We start from the raw sequence: 26,774 nt of genomic DNA, 5'->3' as shown, positions 1-26,774 counted from the left end.
GGGATGTAACACCTTAAGCAAATAAAACACATATTTGCTGTGGAGATGAATAGATCATCGATTATTGAAGGAAGAGAATTCATTGTTGCTGAGACAAGTATGGAAAATTTGTTGCATATTTCCATGTGTTTTGCACATAAACAAACAACAATAGTTCATTAAATCTTATATGCATGAGTTTCAAGGAAACTTATAAACCAGTATCATTCATGATAAAAAATGCATTGATGTAACTCAGTGACTGAATTATCAGAACTATGACAAGCAGCTACTTTCAAAGCATTAATAATCAAAACGAAACTTTCATTCCATCAAGCCAAACCAGAGAAGGCAGAGCTTTTATAATTTGGCTCTTGCATACATCATCAGTAGCAATGGGATTTCCAAGGATGTCAAGTTGCCTTAGTCCCATACCTCTGAACACAGCAACTACTTCCCATGAATGTAAGGTTATTAGCTGCCCTGAGGTTTTGATTGCCTCATTATCAGGACAGTTGTTCAATGCAGATGGAAATGAATATCGGTGAGTGTCAATGGTGTGATTACCTATCTGATTGTGTTTGATGTTCAAAGCTTGAAGTTTCTTGAGAAAATGGATGGGCCCTAATGCAGTAGCAGTCGATAGAAGATTGTGGCTGAGATCAAGAAAAATGAGAAGCTGCAACGGCTCCAGACCTGCACAGCTAACAAAACACTCGTAAGAGTATACCTGATGACAGAGAATTGGTTGTATCCTATGTTACATTCCAGGTCACAAATTTGAGCAATAAAAGGAAGATCTGAAATGATTAAATCCAAACAACATTGAAACTAGATTAGTTGGCGAATTTGAAGTGGCGACGATGAAGAACTGCTTCCAAAGCAAATGTGCATGCCAAACCTTCAAAATAGTTCAAGCCACGCCTTTTATATCTAATGACAGCTGCCAGCATTAGTGCTGATGATTTGGGGTATACAGAGTTTTATTAGCCACAAAATGTCAATAGTGGAGGACTTGATTTCAAAGGTTTGGTTAGTTTTTCTTGCCCAAAGAAAAGAACCTTCTATTAAAAATTTAAGAAAATAATGCAGATCAGCAATCCATGGGACACTTGACTGAGCAAAGGGGAAGCTAGATGCTATGCAACCTGCTTCAGGGCCCCAGCTCACTGCCTCCATCCCAGAAACAGGTGCCAACAAGCAGGGTGTGGAGCTATACAACCAGCCCGCTTTTCGGCAGATATACAACCAGCCCACTTTTCGGCAGATCCCTTTGTGCCCTGCTCCCATGTGGTCAGTACGGGTGTACATGATATCATGCCATATGGTGATGCAGGCTGAATCTGCTGTCCCCCAATTAATATACCGCAGCCCACTACCCAGATATTCCAGGCTGTGATGCTGGCCAGCGTCTCCAAGACGCCATCCTTCGGAGAGAGCACAAGTCTCTAGCGAGAGAGAGGGACCAAGTACTGGATATCCAAGAGCGTGCCGCTCAAGCCATCTATCCTATAGGGTGGCAAACTATCTCAATGTGGAAAGGGTGTCGTCCCTCTATCGACCAAGATGTCATGCCTCAAATCAAGCCCCGGTGGATATGTCGCATCCCAGCCACCATCCTAAGGGAGCACTACTAGATCCTCTAAGACCAGTATCTTGGATAGCCAAAACCTCTCTCCTAGATCCCAATGCACCTCACGCAAGGCTCTAGCCTCCCATAACCAAAGGTGCCACCTAGAGTGATCCCAATCTGTACTAAAAAAGGTTTGGGTTCAATGGTCCAAACCAAACAGCCAACCACTCTGAAGGATTTTAAGAACCAAGATCCTAAGACAATCCAACAAGCTCAAGGGTACTAGGATTTGGATATCTGAAGAGCTCACTCCGACCCAGCTCAAACAAAGGGCAAATACTTATCAAAGTGAAGGAAGCAAGGAAAGAAGGTAAATGGGCGGTTTATCGAGACGGGCAAGCACTGATAGAGATTTCAAACCTAACCCCAAAGACTCTCAGTCTTAAACTAATGTTATTCAGACCACCCTTAATATAGTACTTGAATGTAGTTATGCTATAATAATTTGGGGCTGAGCTGCTGTACTCCCCCATAGACTCTCGGTCTCTAACTGATGTTGAAGATTTTGGTGTGCATTTTGTCCCATAGACCCGTGAGGTCTCATATGGACGTTAATATATCTTTCTTTCTTTCTGATCCTCTACCACTCTATAGAGTCTAAGACCTCTCTCTCTCTCTCTCTCTCTCTCTCTCTCTCTCTACACACACACACACACACCCTTTGTAAGACTGGAATATATCCAATCGTACAAATTCAAATTTTGTTGTTCTAAAGCCAAAATTCTACAAAGGAAATAAATGAGAAAACGAAAGAGAAGAAAAATGAGTTAATAATTTTTTTTGAGAAACAAAAGATGGACATACATAGCAAGCAAAGCAACACTTATGTCGTCATCAGTGCTCCAAGCATAAGCAGCTATACTGTGTTTCTAAAGGCCGCAGAGTCTCTTGGGCAAACCCAGTGCTTACTCAAATACAACAAATAAACAAAAGAGAAAGATACAAGAGATAAAGAAGAAAGGAAGAAAGTGTTAGAAATGACCCAACAAAGGGTACGCACAACGGAAGATTGATAGAATAGCCCAGGAGCTCACACATTGTGGTGTGGGGTGTGAAATTTAACTTACGTGCATAGAATAGATGTGCAGACTCATCAATAGACAATGAACCAGCCAGATAAAGCAACCACCAAAATAATATATTTCCGTCCAAAGCTAAGGACACAATACAAAAGAGATAGATCCAGAGTCCCACCAAAGGTGTGGTCCTCTGATCTTACCACAAGGTCGTCCTCGTATCTGCCGGTTATCAGACTCGAGCCCGCGTGCTCCACGTCAAGCGTAAGTAGACTTTCTGTCTAGATCCCTTCTACCTTGCTGTCTTTGCACCAGCCTACGTGGGCAGCACTCTGAGCTAGGTTTGCACCTCTACAGCCCACTTGAATCCTCCTGGATAGAGGCCCACAGGTGGCTGTTCTGCTGCTCCTTCTGCTCCCTGAACTGCTGCTCCAAGTGATGGTGAATGAGGCCTGGGGCCTCTCCTTTTATAGACCCCCAAGGGCTGGGAAAACCTACCAACCCAGCAGCCTTTAATGGCCGACTGCTGGTCGGTTCTCTTCCTCCCCCTGGCCGACTTGGTTGGCTTGTCCAACCAACCCTATAAAAGGGCCCTAGCCAGGCCCTTTTGGGCTGCTGCTAGGCTGTCCTTTGCTGCAGCTGTTCCAGCATGCACAGGCCCTTGTGCAGGCCCCAATCCTGCCCCGCACGTGTGCGCCTTTGCTGCTGCAGCACCCCGCCATACGCATGTTCTCTTGGGTCCCTGCTGCTGTCCGCTGCTCCACCTTATGCTCGTGTAGATCAGCCAGGTACCCTCCTCTCTTCTTTTGATGTGAGGTGCTGCCCGTTTGACAGCCCCCTCTCTTTCTTCTCTTTCTCTGATCTCTGCCCCCATGGCAACCATAGTGCTGCCCATGCGGCCTTCTCTCAAACACTAGGCTCACCCCCCCCCATGCTCTCCTCATATGGGGGCTTACACATGGGGAGGTGACCTTTCCAACACCCCCTCTCACCGACACATCTCAGCCCAGTGCCAACATGTCGATGATGCTGCTCCAGTGACTTCCGGGTCGTAGTCCTTTGGAGCACTTCGATGTCAAAATCTTTTCTTGGCTTTTCATCTAGTGGCTCCTGCTCCACCAGGTCTGGTTCCGCTTCCGCACACCATCCTGGTGCACAGGTCCATCTCTAGTAGCACCTCTTGGCACCACCACCTTCAGTCACGTTCCCGCCTTCGATCTCGAGTAATCCAGCTGCCACGATCTTCCAGTTGTCCCCCTCATAATGACTGAACAACCTAGAGTCTTCCAGGCACCATGCTCTGAGGATCTATTTCAACCCGTCCTTCGTTTGGCAAGATATGCAAAAAATGAATATCTCCAGATAACCTGGACCACGAACTCTTGCTGAGCTCTCAAGCAGGTACTCTTCTGGCTTCAATACACCTTGTCCATTACCTTCTGAGATTTGAAGAAGTACCCACACTTCCCCTTCTGCCTTCCCAATCTTGCATTACCTGAGACAAATGAAGAGCAGAGTCTCTCCAAAGCATGCTATAAAGGCTCAAATTGAGAACATCAAGTACATGCCAGATCGTCGTACTACATGTGTGCTTGCTCTGAAAGCAAACCATGCACCTCATCAAGGCACATACCAATAGCATGTGTAATCCTGTACTATCCCCTTCTGAAGTACAGCATCCATCTGAACATGAAACCCTAGGACACTCCATGAAATCCACCCTCGTGTCAGTATCAACAGCCACGCACCTGGAAGATACCAAGCACTCCATGTTGTCCTTCACCTTCACAAAGGTCTCAGACTCCTCCTCGACCCACATCTCAATGTCAGACATCATCACTGTGGTTTCTAGGTCGGCATATCTGACCTCAGTCACACACGGAGATGTCACCAAGAACAGCTCTTCGATTACCACATTAGTTTTGTCTTTTGTGTCACCCTCTCAATCTGAGTCGGACTCCTTCCTCTTGTTTTTTTGATCCGCCTTCTTTCTGCAATCCTTCACAAAATGACTTGGCGTGTCACAATAGAAGCAATTCTTCTTCTACTTCTCTTGGAAGTGTCCTCATCATCAGAGTCATCCTTCTTAGACTTTCCACTGTTAGGCTTGCCCTTCCCTTTGCTAGTGTAATCCTTCGCCAACAGCGCCTTGTCATCTTTATTGTTATTGTAGAGCTTCTCCCTAACTTCCTCCTGTAGCAATAATGGACCCAACTCCTTGAAAGTCAAAGGTTTGATCCTCTGTCCCACTGTCACAGTCGTCACAAAGCTTTTGAAACTTCGAGGTAGCCTCCTCAGTACCATCAAGGCCAAATGGCACGCGTCCACCTTCTGAACAACTGATGCCAGTTGATCCCTCAGCACCTTGACCTTCGTCAAGTGGTCATGTACCGAATCTCCTTCATCCATATCTAGGTTGTAGAATGCTAAAGAAGCAAGATCCGGGATGTGTTCTCTGTCTCGTATAGATCCTTCAGAATAACCCACGCCTCTACTGACGTCTCGGCCATCTGGATGTGAGGAAGTACAGAGTCCGCTATAGTTCCTATGATCAATACCAGGCATGGGCATCTATGTCTTCCCAAGCTTCGAGCTCCTCTCCATCTACAAGCATGAGTATCTTCCCCTGTTTGTCCACCATATCGTTCGGCTTCGCCTCCATTCCCGTTGTCAATTTCCATAGCTTCCGAGCCACTAAATGACTCCGGATCTTCACCTTCCAGATCCCACTAAATGACTCCGGATCTTCACCTTCTAGATCGGGTAATTTGACCCATCAAGTTTCCCAGACTCTCCAAAGTTAGATGGTGAAAGAAAGAAATCTGGGGGAGGAGAAAGGGAGAGCAGGGGCTAAAGAGACTAAAGAGATCGACATCTCTGCTACTAAATCAGACAACAAAGTCGAACAAACTCAACCTTCAATAGACCAAAACTCTAAACATACCTGATTGAACCTGAGTCCCCCTCCTTCGCGCAAGGGCACTGTCCTCCAGTCGTGGAAGTTGATTCCCAAGGGCTTCTGAATCAGGGTCGTCCTTCAGTAATGTCCCTGCCTTCAGGCTCCCACACCTGTGAGCCTCCTACTTGGGCTCTAATACCATGTTAGAAATGGCCCAACAGAGGGTATGCACAGCGGAAGACTGATAGAATAGCCCAGGACCTCACACAGTGTGGTGTGGGGTGTGGAACACAAACTTCTTAACTTATATGCATAGAATAGATGTGCAGACTCATCAATAGACAATGTACCAACCAGATAAAGAAACCACCAAAATAATATATTTCCGTCCAAAGCTATGGACACAATACAAAAGAGATAGATCCAGAGTCCCACCAATGGTGTGGTCCTCTAATCTTACCACAAGGTCCTTCTCCTATCTGCTGGTTATCTCTAGACTCGAGCCTGCGTGCTCCACCTCAAGCGTAAGTAGACTTTCCGTCTAGATCCCTTCCACCTTGTTGTCTTTGCACCAACCTAGGTGGGCAGCACTCTAAGCTGGGTCTGCAGCTCTACAGCCCACTTGAATCCTCCTGGATAGAGCCCACAGGTGGCTGTTATGCTGCTCCTTCTGCTCCCTGAACTGCTGCTCCAAGTGATGGTGAATGAGGCCTAAGGCCTCTCCTTTTATAGGCCCCTAAGGGCTGGGAAAACCTACCAACCCAGCAGCCTTTAATGGCCGACTGCTGCAGCTGTTCCAGCATCCACAGGCCCTTGTGCAGGCCCCAATCCTGCCCCGCACGTGTGCGCCTTTGCTGCTGCAGCACCCTGCCATGAGACGCCTTTTCTCTTGGGTCCCTGCTGCTGTCCTCTGCTCCACCTTATGCTCCTCTCTTCTTTTGATGTGAGGTGCTGCCCATTTGACAGCCCCCTCTCTTTCTCTGATATCTGCCCCCATGGCAGCCATAGTGCTGCCCATGTGGCCTTCTCTCAGACACTAAGTTCACCACCCCCCCCCCCCCATGCTCTCCTCATATGGGGGCTTACAGATGGAGGTGACCTTTCCAACAGAAAGTAAGAAAAAATAAACAGAAACAAAATCGACCGAAAAACAGTAATAAAATCTCTCTCTCTCTCTCTCTCTCTCTCTCTCATGTATAAATAAAGAAAGAATTTACAGAATGACTAAATTAATTAAAATATTAAAAACTAAAGGAACCACTTACATTTATGTACCGCTTCCTACAAAGATGCAAAATTGCATTCCTACTTAGAAAGCACCTGCATACTCACTTAAACTCTCTTTTCAAACTAAAAGAAAAACGGGCTGTTCAGCTCTCTGCTTTTGGTTTTCAAGTTATGTTCAATCATTCTAAACATGCCTAATGCTGATACACTATAGGTAAAAGACTTCATATCTAAGATTGTGCGTACTTTTTCATTATTTTTCTTGGATTATACCTCATGTATTAGCAAAGTGATCAAATTACTACATTGAGTGATTAAAGACTAGTTAGTTATACAAAGGCCGGAAAATCTATGGAATTGGGAACAAATGACTCCATATTTTGCCAAATCAGAAATGCTATAGTCAATGTGATGCATTTTTATAATGTGTAAACCACTATATTCAGGTTGTTCATGTTTATCATATATATCAACCTCTAAAGATTGAGAGAGTCTAAGAACTAAGAAAACACAAGAATCCCCTGTTGAATTGCAATTAAGTTCACAAGGGTCACGAGGAAAGATTCCTTCTCCAAAAGCACAAGCGTCCTTGTACATAAAGAATTGAAAGTCGGGAACATCTAATACAAATAATGTTAGAAAATAAAATCCCACCAAAGGGTATTCCACAACGGAAGACTGATAGATGAGCCCAAGAATTACACGCGGATCACTACGGAATCAAACTTCCTAACATGTGTGTACTTCACAACCATTCATGTGTGTGCAAGCCAGCAAATAGACTGTGCATCAAGACAAATATAGAAGCAACACTTATATATTTCCGACCGTCCAAAAACTCAAATCAATTCAATACTAAAATGTTCTCCTACTATATGCCAGGCACCTCTAGATCTCTAAGCTCACGTGCTCCTCTGAGCTTATGTAGACTCTCTGTCCAGTGATCCCTCCCACCTTGCTGTCCGGATAACCAGCCTAGGTGAGCAGCCTTTCAGCTATGTCTGCAGCCTATGTTTGCCCTCCTTCACCTCCTATAGATAGGCCCAAGTGTAGGCACACTGCTGCTCCTTCCGACTCTGTGAGAGCTGCTCTGAGTGGATGCCAAAATGAGGCTGATTGCCTCTCCTTTTATAGGCCCCAGAGGCCCTGTAGATAGCTATCTGGCAGGAAATGCAAACCTATCCTTGGAGGCAAAATGCATTTCTGTCTGGTGACTTTAATGATGCGCCTCAACCTAGTGATAACACCTCGAGCAAAACACATATGCTTGCACTGGAAAGGATGCAATGGACTCATTTGCTTTCTCAGCATGCACTTCTTGATATTTGGAAAACTACACAGCCCATTCTCCCTGGCTATACTTTTCAGCATAATGCTTGCTCTACCTATTGGGCCCGCTTGGATCGCTAGTACATGCTTAATGCTCGGCAATGTTTCTGCATTTACCTGCATGATGAGAGTGTCACTCTGATCATGCCCCCCTTTGGTTAAAGCTTTCTTTCTCACATGTGTGATTACAGACTTCCGGAAAAAAGATTGCTTATTATCAATAACAGTTACTTGCAGCATGATGCCCATAAAGATAGGGTAGCAGTTGCAATTGCTCCACTTTGGGCACATGCTCATATTGATCTAGACTTTGCGTGGTTGGCATTTGCATATCGAATGCAACAAGTCATTCATGACTATGGTAAACTTATTTGTCTTCTCTTAGCAAAGAAGTTGCAGATGCTAAAGCCGTCTGTCAAGATCTTACCCAGCGTGGTCATCTAGGGGAATTATCTCTTATTGAAGTAATTCCTCTATGCCAAGCCTATCATTTTCTTCAGAGCAATGATCATAAAAAACTCCGTAAATGGGAAACCAAGGCAAGGCAAAGGGCCTTTACAGATAAGTGTTGCACTTCCAAGGAGTTTTCCAAGAGCCTGCATTATAAGAGACAGGGTGATAACATATGTAGAGTCAAAACAACGGATGGCAGTTGGAGCAATTCCAAGGCTCAATTGACTGATGAATTTGTTCATTATTATGCCACTCAGTTTGAAAAGGTTGGCTTTGTATCGCAGGATGCGATGACTACCCGTCAATAATTCCTCCGTTAATCATGCCGCCCCATCAGGCTGAAGACTTGGAAGCTCCATTCACGGATAAAGAGCTAAAAGATGCCATTAGATCTTGTGGTAAATGGAAAGTCCCTGGCTAGGATGGCCTCACGGTGGAATTCTTCTTGTAATACTGGGATGATATGTTGAGTTTATGCAACGTCTTATTTCTATCAATACTTGCCCTATCATTTTACATAAGCTTAGCCAAATCAGGGGTTTTATAGATGATTTATTTATTGGTATAGGGTTGGTCATCTTCTTACCTGTGAGCCCCATGTGAGGACTGCATTGGGGGGAGGGGGGGGCGGTGTACCATAGATTGATAGTAGTAGTCATGGGGCTTGCCATGTGGGCAGCAAAGAGAGAAAGCATGTACCTAGCAATTAGAGGCCACCCTCGAGGGAAGATCTGACATGGCAATGTCCAGGAGTTGTCCATGATGGAAGGGGACTTGATTGTGCAAGGAAAGCAGCAAAAAAGAGGTGCGATGACCTCGTACTGACGTCATCAAGCTATATGAATCAGACCAAGGGCTTGTAAAGGAGGTTGCATCTTATTGATATAAGCCCAAATGATTTTCCATTTATTCAAGTCACACATTCCCTGTACATTGTACGTTAGGCATTTTATCTGTCACTGCATATTTACAGATTTACAAGTATATACGTGTTGTACAATGCCAAAATATGTCAAGTTTGCATATCCATCTCAAGGTTTGCCACATGATCCTGAGAGCCTGGCTATAAAAGAGCCACATCATCTTTAGGGAAAAGGGTGCGACTAGCAATAACTGCAGCCTAAGTAATATCCATCCCAGAATTATTAGTGGCGGGTGTATGGCCATTTGAGGATGCTCAATCCATGTGCGAGGCGGAGGAGGTCGCCTAGGAGTGAAGATTTTCCTTGGAGTCTGCCAACCCTCATTGGGACTTTATTCATGTCCGCTTTCTTAATTAGATTTGCAGCAGGCACATAAGTGGAGTTATTATTCACAAGGACAACCTTGGCCTTGCCCTTATCTTGAACCATAGCCGCCCTTATCTTGAACCATAGCTGGTTACTGACAGTGACAGAATAGGATTCAAAAGTAAGGATATCAATATCCCAGAGAATGCAAAACCTGTTCAAATTTTCACTTTGCCCGGGAGGGCAAACCACCTTGCCCAATGAAATAGCAATTTTGGACAAAAGTTTTGTCAAGCATTGAGGGAAGTTCATTACTTCTACCTAGACTGCGCATAAGTGCCTGATGAGAGATGAGTAGCCATGTGTACATGCACCATCTATTGCCCATAATATAAAGGAGAATGTTCTAAAAGCATCTACTTATACTACTCGTCTGTCATAATGACCTCAAAAAACCCCTTGCCGCATAGTGTACCTTTTGCACAAAACATCCTCTCAAAGTTCTGGTCAACTAGTTAACCACATCAACTGTCGCAGACATGTGACCTGGAAAGAAAATATGACAGCATTCTTGGCATATCCCCCCGTATAGGATCAACTATGTCATCAAGCTCCATTGTAATGCCACAAGACCCTTCCAATCCTTCTAGGTATCCTCAAAGCCTTCATGCATTACCTCATACACAAGCTGAGCTTCATCCAAATATTTAGTGGGGTCACGCTGACCCACAATCTACTTCTATTTTTCTTTATTTTTGTAAACGAAAGTTTTTTCCACCTGAGAATTTGCATGATGAGCTAATGCGCGCGCACACACCCTGTGGGAAACAAGCGCAAGCAAAGAATGTAACAAAGAGGAGATGGTGGGTACAAGAGAAAACACACATACACACACACACCCTATGGGAAACAAGCGCAAAGAGGAGATGGTATATACAGGAGACAACACACACCCTATGGGAAACAAGCACAACCAGAAGAAAAACACGGGAAAGAAGATGACCTGCATGCAGCAGGAGACCGTACAGCAGGAATGCAAGGTGCATGGACCATACAGCAAGAACTCCACATACCGTACGCAGATCCGTCCAACAGGAACGCCACGCGCATGGTAACCATACGCAAACTGTACGAACAGTACGGCCAAATCCCTACAGCAATACGACGCCCTACAAGCAATACAGTACGCATGTCGCGTACAAAGGTCGTGCCTATAAACGGAGGGCCAAAAGGGCCGTACGGGGAGACAAAAGAGGCATGAATTCAACAACAGGAGGGCTGTAAGACCGCGCGGGCTAACTGAGCCCACGCAGGAAGGTGAATAGTGTCACCGACCTGCTCTCTCATCTCCTCCACACAATCACCTCTCACCACATACCCACCACACACATACACACATGTATATATGCATACATGCATACATATTGGACAGGGATGTCATGAATAAAACTAGGAAGCAAGCAAGCTAGAATAAAAATATAATTAGTAACCCAAACAAAACTCAAATTTACCTTCAAGGGACTGTAGCTTGTTATGACTCAGATCCAATCGTTGCACCCATATAAGTCTTTCAAAATACCCGAGCTTTGACAGTGACAAATAATTCAATCTAAGCCATCCTTCACACCTATCATCTGACTTTTTTGATTCCCACCAGTGTCCTGACAACGTCTGCAGATTGCTTGAAATCTGCAGCCACATCGAGAGATATGAGTTGAAGAGATGGCAATGTTCTTAAATAAAAAAATGAGAAACACAATATGTGCTTTTACAACATATTGTAACCATAATAATTTGTAATTTCAGACCTTCACGGTGTTTTCTACTGTAGACAAAGTTACTAAAGTTTAGTATGCTTTATCATGCTGGTGTTTTGTTTTTAATAAACAAAAAAGAATTGGGATAATTTGTCAATGATGTTGATGTTTAAGAGAGTCAATTTGTAAACAAGAGATTTATATTCAAGGGGCATCATTTTTTTTTTTTTGACATTGGTTGCTGCCATCTTCATCTCGATAAAGAGACAGGACAGGAATCTTAAGTGGTGTGTTGCCCTATCAACTGCTTGTGTAGGCATTTTCTGCTTGGAAATGCTCATTTGGGAGAGACAAAAATGAAATCGTATAGTCTTCGCAAGCAGTTGTAGCTTGAATGTTTGATTAGCCTTTGTCACAACTGAAGTCTTCCCTTCACCTCCTGGATGCTGACAGAAACTCAGTATGAAGACCCATCCCCCCTCCCAACTCCAACCCTGGTTCAGATCTGGGCCGACCCTGGCCAATCAGGCCAAAATATGGGCGACCAGACTGACTGATCTGACCTATTATAGCCCTTGTACCTGAACTGACCCAAGACTCCAGGCCGACCATATATTGGCTGATGTGGTCTATAATTAGCCCAAGCCCCAGGCAGCCATTCCAGGCACCTGGTCAGGTCATTCACCAGGAACAAAAGACTCTTATACATGGCCTTCAGCCCTTCCTAGTTGGGCTCCTGTGCTGGCCATATGGCAACAATAGCCTTGCTGTTCTGGTTTGCAGAAATACATTACCAGGGCTCTTCCACTCTTTCTGTAATAAAAGTCTAAGGTGGACCTTTTGCATGTGCATGCAACTTTTCTCCTCTCCCACTCCTGAAAAGTGTTACACTTCTGTAGGATTATTGCCTATTGTAGCACATTTGCAATCAGACATATCAATAATTTTAACAATCGGACATTTACACTTTTGATAATAATTGCCTATCATGGCACATTTGCAATCAGACATATTAAGAGATTTAGTAACTCGGGTAGCCCTCCAGGCTGTGCAATTCTGTAAGTTGCCTTAAATAAGTGTTTTTGGAGAAAACAGGTACCAGCAGTATCAACAAAGCTTGACCCACCTGATCAATCGATAGCAAACTAAGCTGTTCATTGTAGTAATATGCATGAGCATGATCCAGTGCAATCAAATCCTTGAAAATTTGTTTCACTTCATTGCTGTACTGCTTTGGAGTGCTGTGAGAACTGACGAGATTGTCGTAAGCCATTAGCAATTTTGCAAGAGTCACCTTTGCCCACTTGCTGCAAGACAGGGCGATTCAAAAGTACAAATGTGAGTATGAAACCTTTAGCCTGTCCATCCCAAAAGATGAAAAACAATAATATTCAGCAGCTGAAGCAAAGAAGACCTGTCATGTTCTAGTTCAAGTAGCTCCCTGCATGTATTTATCTGATCTTCCAATGTCTTGAACTGCCATTCAGCTGTAGTGTCAAGACCTTTCTCAGTTGCCAACGTAAGTCCATTGTCTAAGCTTCCCGCAGAATATTCAGAACATAAAACACATTGCTCAGTGCTTTCAATGGGCCAGGCAATCAAGGAGTCCATACTATCTTTGTTGCTGAGTACACCACTATGAGTAGTCTGCACCTCTACACTGAAACTGAATCGTGTTGTACCATATGCCCCAAGCTTTGAAATAATTCCAGGGGTAGCACCCACATCTATGTGAATAGTATAGACAGCCATATCTTTGAAATCCTTACTTGACGCAATTAAATCTGCAGTCCAAATCCTGGAACCTTCCGTAGAATCTGAGAGAGGAATCCAGGAGACTTCAGAATCCACTAAACCCTGGACCTCCAGTGAAGAAGTTATTCCTATAGTTACTGAACCAACGCCCAAAACAGGTTCACTGAAACATAAAACTATAGGAAGACTGATATTGTCAAAACAGACTTTTTGTGTCAAAGGAGTTTTAAAACTCCAAACACAAGGTTTTGATGGCACATCAGATTTCAAAATAACCAAAGAGCCATTTGATGGCCAAAACCCTTTTAGCAATGGACGAGAAGAAGTGACAGTTTGGCTAAGAAGCCAGATAAGATAGAACCAGCCACTCTGATCCTCGGGCTCTGTAAAAAAGGCCTGTTTCACAAGTTCATACTCTTCTGTCAAGATCTCTTGTTGCCTCTCCTTTTCAGTTACCTTCTCCATGAATTGCTTTGATAGCAACACACTGCATTCAAACAGGAAGGCCACACAATGATCCAACAAGGTGACACAAGGGTCATTATAGTAAAAACATCTTTCCACTTGGACCAATAAAACACAGTATTTTTTTTGCCTCTAAGCAAATAGACAATTGCAAAATACCTGCGATTATGCCATGCCGAGTAATTGCTAAAGTTTTCATTGATCTTTTTTAATGTGTACTGTAACTCCATTTCTCCCGGTACTTTCTTGATGCTTGCAACATATCTGTGAAGTCAGATTCCAGGGAAATTAAGGCCATAAGATCAATATGACCCTTGCTTCACTAAGGAATAGCGTACAAAATTGCAACTTTCAAGGGACACAGGCCTTCTCTAGGCCTACCAAACCGATAGGAAATGGCAGCAGTTATCCCCTTTGTAACAAAATCACCTTCGATAGCTCCAGCCATGGAAGTTGCGAGCATCGGCAGTTAAAAGTTTGTCTAGAAGCTGAAATTCGTGATCCATAGAAGATAATCCAAATGCAATAACCCACTTCCGATGATGCCAGGCACCATATGACTTAAAATTACGCCTCAAAGCTCTCTCCACCTGCCCTTTAGTGCAGAGAAAAAACAAACCCAATGAAAACAATTCCAATAGAGAGTATCATGCTCTTGTTTTCAATCAGATTTCTTTTTTAAGACACAAAATGACATCACCAAATTTGTGGAAAACTATAGCATGTGTAATAATAGGCATATCACCACAATGCACATATGTCGAAATCTTTGTCAAAAAATTTGCAGGACTTAAACATCGAAAAGAAAAGAATTTTTAAACCACAACAGTTTAAAGCACAAAAAGAACATTAGCAGGTACCCTAGCCTTTCCTTGTTAAACATTGAAAAGAAAAGAATTTTTAAACCACAATAGTTTGAAGCACAAAAAGACCATTAGCAGGTACCCTAGCCTTTCCTTGTTTCTTGTTCACACCAACATTGAGCTCAGGTGCTTTACGATCCTGGATTTGGTGCCACACTGATGTTGCCCAACAACTCAACATTGCACTCTCTGGTACTGAACAAAGGTCTGCTACACACACACACATAGTGCTGCTATTGCTACTAATGTTGCTGCTATTGCCCTGGCTACAGCAGTTGGTGTTTCTGCAACCATTGCCATCAATGCAATTGGTGAATCAACTGTGGTTGATGCTCATTTTACATTTGAGCTATTGTTTGCATGATAATCTACAGCTACCATCAATGCCTTGACTTACCTTTTGGGCAGGCAGACTGATATGGGAAGTGATGATCTTCAAGTAGATGTTTAGAAGCTTGCTTCCAAGTCTTCTACCCCTTTTGTCCGTACAGAAGGTTATGCATCTTATACGCCTTCAGAATCAGACCCTCGCGCAACAAGCATTACAGAACTATCTACTCCTTTACTAGAAGAGCTTATAAGGCAGCCAGATTCCTCATAAAGAGATTGATTATCCTTCTGGGGCGTTTACTTATTAACCACAGTACCATGGTTTTTTTTTCTCTGTTGAACTTTTCTTTAAAAGATTATAAGCCTAATTTTCAGCTTGGGTCTCTTTAACTCTATAGGCCCCAAGCCCTTTGGAGGCATGGATACCATGATTGTTTTTATTCATTCAAAGAGTTACTCCTACTTGCAAGATGTTGAAACGCATCTGCATACTCGGAAGATTAAGATGCAAATCATGAAACTGTAATTCAAAATTGCAAAATCTTTTAAAAAGCACCAAATGAAGGTAAGACAAGAACAAATAGGGAAAAAGTTCACCAACCGTGGTAAGCTATTGTGATTTTCAAGATGCATTGCTTGCTAGAATCCTATACTAAGTTTTCTCACGTAATTTTTCACACTTATTTATCCTCTTAATGTAATGATCAAAATGCAAAAGATAAGTCAGATGTGAGGGGTAAGAATAAGAAAAAATAGTTTGCTAATACGGTTCACTCAAATGCCTAGTGTGAGATTAAGTTTGTCATGGAGTACTGCCTTGAAGGAAGAAAAGGGGTTACTTATATTAATATCACAATAAAATGGTTAAAGCGCTTTTTAAAAAAGAGAAAACGGGTGGAAGAGCAGGTACTAGTAAGGTTCCCAACTAAGTCTCTTTAAGAACACATCTGCTGCATTCTCATTAGTTGGACAACAAGATTTATGTCTTTGATCTAGATCTTCTCCTGAAGAACTGGTGTTTGTAAAAAACCTACACCTTTCTGGATTACATTGTTCATAATTTTCTACTTCCGTTTATTTCATTTATTTATTTATTTTCTATGCACATATATTTACTGACCACAATTGTGAATTGTCTTTGTGCGAATTCTTTTGATAGGAGTTTACACCCGGCCGGTTACCTTCTTTTACAAATCCCATCCATAGATCATTATATCACCTGATGTGTGATCTTGTCGCCCTTAGTACAACTATCATCTTCCATTACAATTTTCCTTGCCATCTTTAGTACGTCTTATCTTTACCATCTTTTGCATGGGTACACCATCTACAGTGGTCATGGATCTTGAGTATCCATGAAAGTCACATCTAGTGACAAGATTTGGAGGCTAGTGCATGGGATGGACTCTACATCAGTGAAGTTACAAGTCTACAAAAATACCCATCTAGTCAAAGGTGAGTGGCTTTAGTCTCTCCGCGGTTATCAAAAACGACCTAAAGCTCTCAAAAGCATGTTCAATAGGAGTAAACCCATTGCTTGAGTGTCCACCTTCTGATCAACTATTGTTGGTTGATCCCTAACTACATTCACCTCGGTGAGATAATCATGCATCGACTCCCCCTCGTCCACCCACAATTAATTTTGGAGGTTAAGGGACTCGTAGAGTTATTAGTCTTGTATGCGTCCATCAAAATGGTCCAAGATTCAAAGTTCATCTCACCCCGTCCATGCAAAAACCTCTGATACAGAGAGAGCACATAGGGTCAGAAAATATATGACAAGGAGCATCAAGCTTTCCAGCCATAGATCCAAAATATGATGGATCAGCCCTAAGCTGAAGGTCTAGGGGATCACTCTCCAACCTTGGGTAGTGACAGAAACCTATCTCCCGCACCACCATGGTCCCATCTCAAGGGTACTAGAAACAATGGGCTATAGTGAGGAGTCCTAGATCCACAATATTCCATCCCTGAACCATGAGAGCTCAACCACTTGTATAGCCACAATCCCTACAACTATATTTATCAAGGCTTTGATTAGTCACTCTAGAACTCCCTTAAACACTTAGCCACCACATCTCTGCCTACAAGGGTTCTTAACCCCGCTAATAATATTATGCCTTAAGTGAGAACTATGTCCCTAGTTAGGTATAAACCAACTAGGGTTAGTTCGGGATGTAACATTATTCACACCTAAAATAAGATTTTATATCATAGACATGACTCAAGTGGAAAAAATATAGTATTGAAGATGGCTACCTACTTTACAAAGGTAGAGTATGTGTCTTGGATAACAATGACACTAGGCGCCAAAATTATTTTGAAGTGTCAAGATAGTCCCAATGCATGACACCCTCGAATTCAAAAAGACGCATGCAATTCCTTTGTCCTGGAATAGATAAGGATGTCCAATATTATGTATTGGAATGCCAAAAATCAAGTCAATAAAGCTAAACGTCTTAAGCTAAGCGGTATGCTACATCCTTTGCCCACAATCACTTGAGGCTAAGTGATCCTCTCGTCTCCCGATCACTTCCCCAAAGGCTGGCTCTTAAATCCACGTCCATGCAACCACCATCCAACTAGGAAGACATAGGGTTAGAAAACAAATGTAAAGCATCAAGCTCACCTCCAAGCCATAGATCCAAAAATGTGTTAGTTCACCTCAAGCTGAAGATCTAGGGTCTCACTTCACAACCCTAGCTAGCAAACAAGAAAGCACAGCACTCCATACCACCATGATGCACCCTATATCAAAACCAACAAGCGATCACTAAAGATATATAGCCATGACCCCTACACTTATATTTAGCAATGCTTTCACCCTAGACCTAGGGTTAATAACTGAAACCGGCTCAAAAATCCTAAAATGAATCTATATTCAGCTTTGAAACCCTAAAAACGAATCACTACTGGTAGAAACGCAGCCTAGATCTTCGATTTGCAGCAGATAATCACCAAGATAGATTTTGAATTTCATAAATAACAGGGCATCTAATAGCTTCATTTGATGAGGAGCAGCAACAAATCTCTTATGGGAATCAAAACGAACTGAGAGAGGGAGAGAAAGAACAGATATTGCTACTTCCACGCAATATTTTTGCAATAACTTCACAAAAGAAATTGGAGAACACAAACTGAAATCTGAAAATCAGAATTGCAGCACTTATCTCAAAGATTCTTCGTGATAGAACAGAAGGAGAGAAGGCGACGTAGCACACGCAACACTAGGGCCCAGAAATAAGGACTGGATCCCCCCGAAGGCCTTTATTGCAATAGAATAATACTTTGTATAACTGGCTCTGAAAAGAGCATGAAGCTGAGTACAACTCTTGAATAAATATGGGAGACCTGGGTCCTTTCTTTTATAGACTAGGCCTAGCAAAAAGCTAGGATCTGCTTTCTAAAAGCTACTTTTACCACAAAAAAAACCAAGCTTTTAGGCTTTCTTTTTAAATCTAGTGCTTTTGGTGCCTTTTCTTATCTCATGGGCCCTCCTTTTAAAGAGGCCGTGCTTTTTGTGCTTTTCTTCCCCCTCTTGGGTTCTTTTTGCACTCTCTTAGGTCCTACACATTGTCCAAACAACTTCCAACACTTTAACATGTTAGAGGTTAGCGAATGCATGCATTCCTAGTTCTTGGACTAATCCTAGTCCCTTATGGGCGCCCCCACAATTCTCTTTTACCAATGCAAAGCAAAAGTAAAAGCAGTAAAACTTAAACCAAAGTCAGTTTTCTTTGACCATAGTCAATCTGATAAAGACTCTTCTTTATTTCTTGGGAGAAATACCAATTGGTGGCATCCCCTCGGCTTCTAATCAGTTGTCCTCAACTGAAAAGCTTCTTGATAAAATTGTAAGACGTGGTGATACCTCCTTTCTTGGCATCAATTGCCTAATAGTTCTAGTACTTGGCAAGATACCCGCATATGAACTTGCCTCTGCATGCTTTTCTTCTTTGTGCGGTACACAGTCTATTCTTGTTGGAGGATCTCCTCAATCTCTTCCGTCTAAAGTGGATCTTGGAATTTGGTAACTTTCAACTCTTCACTTAGATCAATCTTGTAGCATTCTCTGCTCCTTTTGGTCAACTAGCCTTCTAGGGCACTAGGCAGCCACACGCCCCTCTTTCTGCATCTGAAACACTTGCTTTTCGTAGGGAGATTCTTGCTTTTCTTTGGCATTTCCTGCTCTTTAAGAGCACTGGGCAGCCATAAGCCCTTCTTTTTCTTGGCGTTTCATGCTCTTTAGGAGCATTGGGCAGCCATAGGCCCTTCTTTAGTTGGTGTTTCCTGCTCTTTAAGAGCACTGGGCAACCATAGGCCCTTCTTTCTGATTCTGGATTGATTATTCCATCCATGCATTTTCCATGCCACTGCTATGTAATAATCCTCTTGCTATGATCAACCTACCTGAGTCCTTTCGATCTAGTGCCGTTCTTGATCATATCAATATTCTTGGTCCAAATTCCTTGGAATGACAAAGCTCTTGACATCTCTGTTTCTAAGAAGCAACATAATGTCTGTAGATACACTCAAAGAAGTTTCCCATCTGGTACTTTTAATGTCCTTCTTTCTTGGCAAATCCATGCCCCTTTCACTTGGAGTTGACAGCTTCTTCTTTGACTTTCACAAGCCGGACTAGAGAGAATTCTGAAATGATTGCTTCTTCCAAGGCCTCTGTATTCCCATCGGCTTCTTTGGCTACAACTTTATCTTTAAATCCGAATTAAAAGGAATCAATAAATCACATGGCCAATATTTGAGCATATCATACTCATTGACTTCTCATTCATGAAAGGTGTCTTTCTTAAACAAATTCAAGAAAAAAGTCCACTTTTCTCCTTGTATTGCCATACAAGGGTTAGATCTTCATAAGGCAAACTTTATCAACATAAAAGAGATACTTAGCCTTAATAAAACTGTTTCTTGGAATCTTTACATATCCTCTTTCTTTGAGAATCCACTCAAATCTTTTTGAATGAAGTAATAAACTCCATACCAATACTCTTCCAAGTATTGTAAAGCTCAACTTTAAAGTTCCTTTGGAATTGGAGAATATTTTCAATTCACTGATCTGGTGCTTCCTTATACATAAAATATCTACCAAACACTTACCGTGCTGATCAGACATAAACTTGGAGGGTTCTTAAACTTTCCAAAAGGACATATAACTGACAGATGAATTGTAAAACTGTGTTGTTTTCGCCATAATAATCCATGAGAAACCATAAGAGTTCTTGTATCAAAAAGATCCCAATGAAAACTATTAAATAACGGAATCCTGAAGAAAATACTGGGTCAATAATGACCATAAAATGCTGCCATATTGAGGGCTGATACTTGAGCAAGTTGAAGGTGGGAAATAGCAGGGAATTAGGTGGGAAAAAGAAGGAAAATTGGTGGTAAGATAGGATTAAGAAGGGAGACTATATAAGTCAGCCCCTTATGATTTGTATGGTACCTTTTTTATGTGACATCTAATCCTATCTTCTCTCTATCTCTCTATCCCCTCATCCTTCTCTCTCTTCCTCTCTCTTTCCCCTTCTTCTCTCTTCTCCTCCCTTTCTGCTATTCTATCCCCATCTCCAAATCTGCCCCTTCCCCCTTCACTACACTGATACCACTGAAACCACACCCAAAACCCTAAAATGAATCTGTATTCAGCTTTGAAAGCCTAAAAACGAATCACTGCTGGTAGAAACGCAGCCTGGATCTTCGATTCGCAGCAAATAATCACCAAGGTAGATTTTGAATTTCATAGATAACGTGGAAAAACAGCATCTAATAGCTTCATCTGATGAGGAGCAGCAACAAATTTCTTCTGGGAATCAAAACGAACTGAGAGAGGGAGAGAAAGAATAGAGATTGCTACTTCCACACAATATTTTTGCAATATTTCACAAGAACTTCGCGAAAGAAATTGGAGAACACAAACTAAAATCTGAAAATCACAATTGCAGCATTATCTTAAAGATACTTTGAGATAGAACAGAGGGAGAGAAGAAGGAGACGCAACACGAGCAACAATAGGGCCCAGAAATAAGGGCTGAATCCCCCAAGGTCTTTATTGCAATAGAGTATTACTTTGTACAACTAGCTCTGAAAAGAGCATGAAGCTGAGTACAACTCTTGAATGAATCTGAGAGGCCTGGGGCCTTCCTTTTATAGACTAGGCCTAGCAAAAAGCTAGGACTTGCTTTCTAAAAGCTACTTTTACAAAAAAAACCAAGCTTTTTAGGCTTTCTTTTTCAATCTGGTGCTTTTGGTGCCTTTTTTAATCTCGTGGGCCCTCCTTTTAAAGAGGCCATGCTTTTTGTGCTTTTCTCCCCACTCTTGGGTTCTTTTTGCACTCTCTTAGGTCCTACACGTTGCACAAACAAGTTCTTAACACTTTAACATGTTAGAGGTTAGCAAAATGCATGCATTCCTAGTTCTTGGACTAATCCTAGTCACTTGTGGGTGTCCCCACAGTTCTCTTTTACCAATGCAAAGCAAAAGTAAAAGCAGTATAACATATTCTAGTGAGCCAAAGTCAGTTTTCTTTGACCATAGTCAATCTGATAAAGACTCTTCTTTATTTCTTGGAAGAAATACCAATTGGTGACAATAACCCTTGCTAATACCTATTACGCCGAGATGAGATACGCCACCTAGGTAGGGAATGAACTAACTAGGTTTAGTTTAGGACGTAACACTTGTTCTGCTAGGGTAAGAACTAATTAGGGTTGGTATAGGACGTAACATTTTTCCTCTTTACCAAGTCTACAAGTGTTACAATGGTGTCCACATCAACTATATGCCTTGGGCTGTAGCTCCAATCTTGCTATCACGTTCCAAATTTTCCATGCCACTAGGTGGCACAATATCTTTACCTTTGAATTCTCCCTGCCACTAGGTGACCCCACATGTTCACCTTTCCATAGCAAATAATTGGTCTTGTCTAGATTTTCGCCCTCTGAATGGGCATCCATAAAGCCATTGAGATTGAGAAAACTAGATATCCACGAGCTGAAATTTAGCGGCTTGTGACTCACTTGACAAAGGCACTCTGTGACTCACTCCAGTTCCCTAAGCCAGTAGCAAGAGTTCCAAGCAGATCAGGCCAGGGATAGGGTAGAGGCAGATCCCTCCCCTTCCACGGCATATACAAGTCTCTACTCAGATCCCGGTTCCATATAGACAGCAGTCAGAGCAGCCCTCAGTTCACAGTTCTACAATGAGGGTTTAGTTCCCTCCCTACAATTCTTTTGCAATGAAGGTTCTCCTTTCATACTATACTCATTTATTCAGTTTATTTTCCCTCTTCGCAGGCCCCTTATATTCCCCCTCAGAATCTCTCACTCACCTCACAGCTTCCCCTTGTGTTTGTGAGTACATTATTCTCTCAGTTCAGTCATCAGTTAGAAGGAGAGGGTGTGCCTTAGTCTGTCTCCATGCTACAATTCCTTTGTAAGACTAGAATATATCCAATAGTACCTATTCAGATTTTTGTTGTTATAGAATATATCCTGGCCAGAAAATAAGTGTATCTTTGTCATGTGCCAATTAAATCTATGTCAGTCTTCTTGCAAAAGGCAATGAGTGACATATGCAATATAAATATATATCTAGATGAATCCAGGAACATGCCCACACTCATCCACAATAATGCAGTTTCAATCTCACAAGGTTGAAAACCATGAACTCCATCAAGTATAGCAGGGACTAGCTACCATGGCATCTGCACAGATGGCATCAGCGCCCAATGGTGTGTGTTGACCATAGTATTAACATATGCTCATTTTATATATATCTAGATGAATCCAGGAACATGCCCACACTCATCCACAATAATGCAGTTTCAATCTCACAAGGTTGAAAACCATGAACTCCATCAAGTATAGCAGGGACTAGCTACCATGGCATCTGCACAGATGGCATCAGCGCCCAATGGTGTGTGTTGACCATAGTATTAACATATGCTCACACATACATATCCACACACACCCACATATTTGAGCATCAATTTATACAAAGATCTATGAAGCACTCCGGAGGTGAAGTGCAGGCTCAGCCATGATGAAGGCTAGCACTGAAGGAGAAGGCTAACCAAAAAGTAGTGCACATTCTCTTCATTCAAGCTGCAAGTCATTTTAATCCTTAACTCATCATATGAGACTGTTGGAGCATGGCTTTAAAAAAATCCTTGACAAGGGATCTAGGTCATTGACAAGAAGCCCTTCCTATGTGATTGTCTGGCTTAGAAATACTCGGTTTGCTACTTGAAGGTGAGAAGTACTACAGATCCTCATCGCAGAAGGCTCTTGTTGCATAAACAAAATGCTTGAGGTGTTTGCAAGAGAAGTCCCGTCTCTCCTTGTCAGCGGCGCTACCTTACACTTGACTTCCAAAGAGTGTGAATTATCGACTAGAGGGATATATTATTTAGTATCGTTTAATCCAGGAAGCTTGGTGGCCCTCACGATTTTTGACTTGAGAACTCGGGACAACTCGCTAGGTGTTGGCACAGAGTGAAACCGATGATGACTTAACGAACGTGTGTTTCCTACAAATGTCAGAAACAGCGAGTGAACACAGCAATGATCATTAACGCACATACGAATTCATGGTCGACATGACTGTCTTACATCACGATATCCATATATTCCCAGAGCAAGTAGAAAGGTTTCCTGATGAAGATCATAACTTTCGTTGATAGCCAAAGTTCATATTTGTACCTCTACAAGAAAAGTGGATTTACGAAACAAGAAGTGATGCAAGAACTGGATATACCACTTCGAGCTCTTCTTCCAAAATAAGCTTGCGCGCAGCATGATCCGGCTCTGACTCTAGCATATGCTTCACAGCCAGCTTCCGATAGTTCCACGCTGTGTACACTTCGGGATTTAACTCTAGCAATCGAGCGTTTTGTTGCAACGCCCTTTTCGAGTAGCTGATGAACAAAACGGGTAAGAAGATTTCCCGAGAAATCTAATTTCACAAACTAGCGAATCACGATTCATGGCGAGATCTACGTATTTTACCTGCGCTCGCGGTGGTTTCGCAGAACTTCTGCAAGCAGCGATCGAAGGTTGGCGGCCTTAGCCTCCTCATCTCTCTGACGAGCAGGATCTGCTACTGCGAGCGACTGTCGAGGCCGGCCGTGCATCGTAGATGAAGCAGCGAAGCCGTAGAAGGGTGCAGGAGCTGTGCTCTCTGGGAGCTTCTTGGCTAAGCCTTCTCTTCGCTCAAGGCCATCTGGGTGCCTCTCTCTCTCTCTCTCTCTCTCTCTCTCTCTCTCTCTCTCCCTTGCTCTTGCTACTACTATTGTGCGCTCTTTCGCGAGATCAAAAGTTCTTGCTTGAGCGAATGTAGCTCAACAAAATTTCTCATAGAATCTCTCTCTCTCTCGCTCTCTTCCTTCGAGCCAAAATCCTCCTCCTTTGCCAATCTCCCTCTCCTTTCCCTTGCCTCTCTCAAAGGCCTCCCTCTCTCTCTCTCTCTCTCTCTCTCTCTCTCTCTCACGCACAGTCACCGCGTAGAGCTTGGCCAAGATTTTCCTCCCGAGTCGAACGCATGAGGAAATTGCTGCAAATTACAGAGCATATACTTGTTGAGTGTATTCGTGAAACTTACTCTTAGTCTCTTAGTTCACGATTTTCAACGAAGGTCATGGTTTCATGGGACTCGGAAAGCCTTTCCACCAATCAGTAGGCCGGGAGCCAAAATCCCACCGGATTTCGACCCAAAAGCCCAACACGTGGCCTTTCCCGGCCGTCCAAGGGAACCAGGGAGGGGATCCGTTGTCCCATCTGGTCTGCCAATTTTGAGGGAGGCACATTCTCCATATTAGGGTCCCTTAACAGAATGATCGGCATATCCTTGGATCTTCTATTACCGAACGGTTCCTCAAATTGGTTTCTTGGAAGGAAAGGTGTAGGCTTACAGACTACGCACCTGTTTCCTCGAAATTATTGAAAGGAAAGCTGTAAGCCAATTTTCTATAAACTACCCTTCCTCTGGGCATGGGGACCTGTAAGATCTGTCACTAGTTTAGCCAAAAAAGGCTATTGCATGGTCGCATGGATGTACAGTTGGATCGTCTATTAGGGAATCGTCCCTTCAGTGGTTTTTGGTAGGAAAGCTTATAGGCTGTGCCAAACTACCCCACCTCTAGGCATGCCCATGAATCATGGACTTGTAAGATCTGTCACTTGCTTAGGAAGGCCCGTTACGTGTTAGGGAATAGTCCCTTTAGGAAAGCTTGTAGGCTCTAAGCCAATTTTCTACAACCTCTGGCCATGCCCACAAATCATGGACAAGCCAGATTGTAGCCCACGGCTCAATGCACCATCTGCCGACATGTGTTTGTAAACACCCTGAAAAGCCTAGGAGGTTAAGATTGATGATTGCAAGCTATTGATTTATTCGATCATCGAAGGACTGAGATTGGACAAAAAACTATGGGCATGACTGCTATTCACTAGGAAATTCTTATGTGGAGACCATCCTCAAACCTTGAGGTATAGGCAATAGGCCATTTTTTAGGAGGAACCCCCACATGCTACTACTGCACAACTATCCAAAAGAATGAAAAGACAGAGAAGCAACATCTTGATTTGCTCACTCTTCCCCACTCAAAGTATCACAAAAAATGCCTATAACAACACCTCAAACTCCTTGAGGTAGAGACAAATGAATGTACACGGTGCATGCAATTCAACTAAATAAATAGCATTGTTTGGGATCTACATAGCTTGAAATCAGATCTAATATGTTAGCTATTTTTTCTAGGGGAAAAATCAGTGTTTTCACAATAATGCCACACCTGGGGTCAAGAGGCTTTGTCCAGACTCCAGTGGTGAAGAAGGGGATTAAGACGGGTGAGGTCTCGCAAGAGGGTTATGGACATGCTCTCATTGATGGAGAACATAGGATTGCTCTCTACCTGGTCAAATTTGTACAAGTACTTTCTCATACAAGTTTGCTTGAGAAAGTGCCATTATTTGGCATATCTTGATGATTTTCTTTCAAATTTTAGTTCTATGTTCATACGTAGGTTCCCCACTCTAAAAGCTACAATCTCAAATCCTCAAAACACTCAACTGGATATTTCTTCATCAACTACAAAACTATAACAAAATCACATGATGATATCATAATTTTTTATCAACATTGTAAAGTTGATAATAATAGTTATGGAAATTGGAAATTCAAGCTTGATAATAATGGTTAAGGAACTTGGAAATTCAAGCTTATCAACATCTTCCAAATGAAGAAATTTATGCCGTTTTAGTAAAAGGAAAAGAGCCTTGAATTACCAACACAAACTCTAATGACAACATTCATAATGGATCAAATCATAGAAACCCATTATGAAGAATCTATTTGGGATGAAAAAGTAGGATTAGAACTTGATTTGATACAATTTAATGTAGATGGTGTTATGATTCCAATCTTTAGAGATAAGATATCTGCAAATTAATGCATGGAAAGCTTTAGAAATAGATTTAAAACTAGAAGTATGTTTGCTTGAGAATCAACTATATGATGTTGCAAATAGCTATAGAACTATAATGATGTATAGCTATAGAACTATAGCTACAGTATGCTTGAGAATCAACTATATCATGTAGCCAAGTTGCAAATAGCTATAGAACTATATAACCTACAAACAACTTGAAGAAAAATCAATCCAGTGTGTTTCATAGGCTACAATGAAGAATGTAAGGCACATCGCCTTTAAGATATTGTTAAAACAAGACTTTTGTGTTCAAAGATGTCATTATTGATGAACCTTGGTGATTCAAAGGATTTCATTGCTAACATATTTTAACTAACACATTTTAATAGTAAGTTG

The 26,774-nt window shown here is 42.3% G+C and overlaps 1 protein-coding gene across 1 annotated transcript; it reads right to left on the bottom strand.

The window, feature by feature from the left end:
• Nucleotides 1–273: 273 nt before the first annotated feature.
• On the bottom strand, nucleotides 274–24,620 carry RGTA1 (RAB geranylgeranyl transferase alpha subunit 1). The gene is made up of 8 exons (XM_087401997.1): nucleotides 23,959–24,620; nucleotides 23,708–23,867; nucleotides 14,172–14,332; nucleotides 13,902–14,006; nucleotides 12,937–13,764; nucleotides 12,649–12,829; nucleotides 11,277–11,454; nucleotides 274–675 (listed from the first exon to the last, which is right to left on the bottom strand). Exons 1-8 carry the CDS (start codon nucleotides 24,081–24,083, stop codon nucleotides 290–292), a joined length of 2,124 nt encoding a protein of 707 aa, XP_087258123.1. The 5' UTR covers nucleotides 24,084–24,620; the 3' UTR covers nucleotides 274–289.
• Between the last annotated feature and the right edge of the window lie 2,154 nt (nucleotides 24,621–26,774).

Source organism: Dipteris shenzhenensis, chromosome 30 (genome assembly GCF_047967505.1).
Source record: "Dipteris shenzhenensis isolate YYH24624 ecotype China chromosome 30, Dip_SZ_1.0, whole genome shotgun sequence".
Lineage (NCBI taxonomy): Eukaryota > Viridiplantae > Streptophyta > Polypodiopsida > Gleicheniales > Dipteridaceae > Dipteris > Dipteris shenzhenensis.
Note: the sequence above shows the minus strand (reverse complement) of the source record. Positions and strands in the feature narration are given on the sequence as shown.

Bases quoted from the DNA above. Each gene is read 5' to 3' on its own strand.
- RGTA1 (XM_087401997.1), bottom strand. From the start codon at position 24,083: ATGCACGGCCGGCCTCGACAGTCGCTCGCAGTAGCAGATCCTGCTCGT. The intron at 14,333-23,707 runs GTATATCCAGTT...ACTAAAGGGCAG, and splicing joins TGGAAGAAGAGCTCGAAGTG to GTGGAGAGAGCTTTGAGGCG. The intron at 14,007-14,171 runs GTGATTTTGTTA...CTGACTTCACAG, and splicing joins CATGGCTGGAGCTATCGAAG to ATATGTTGCAAGCATCAAGA.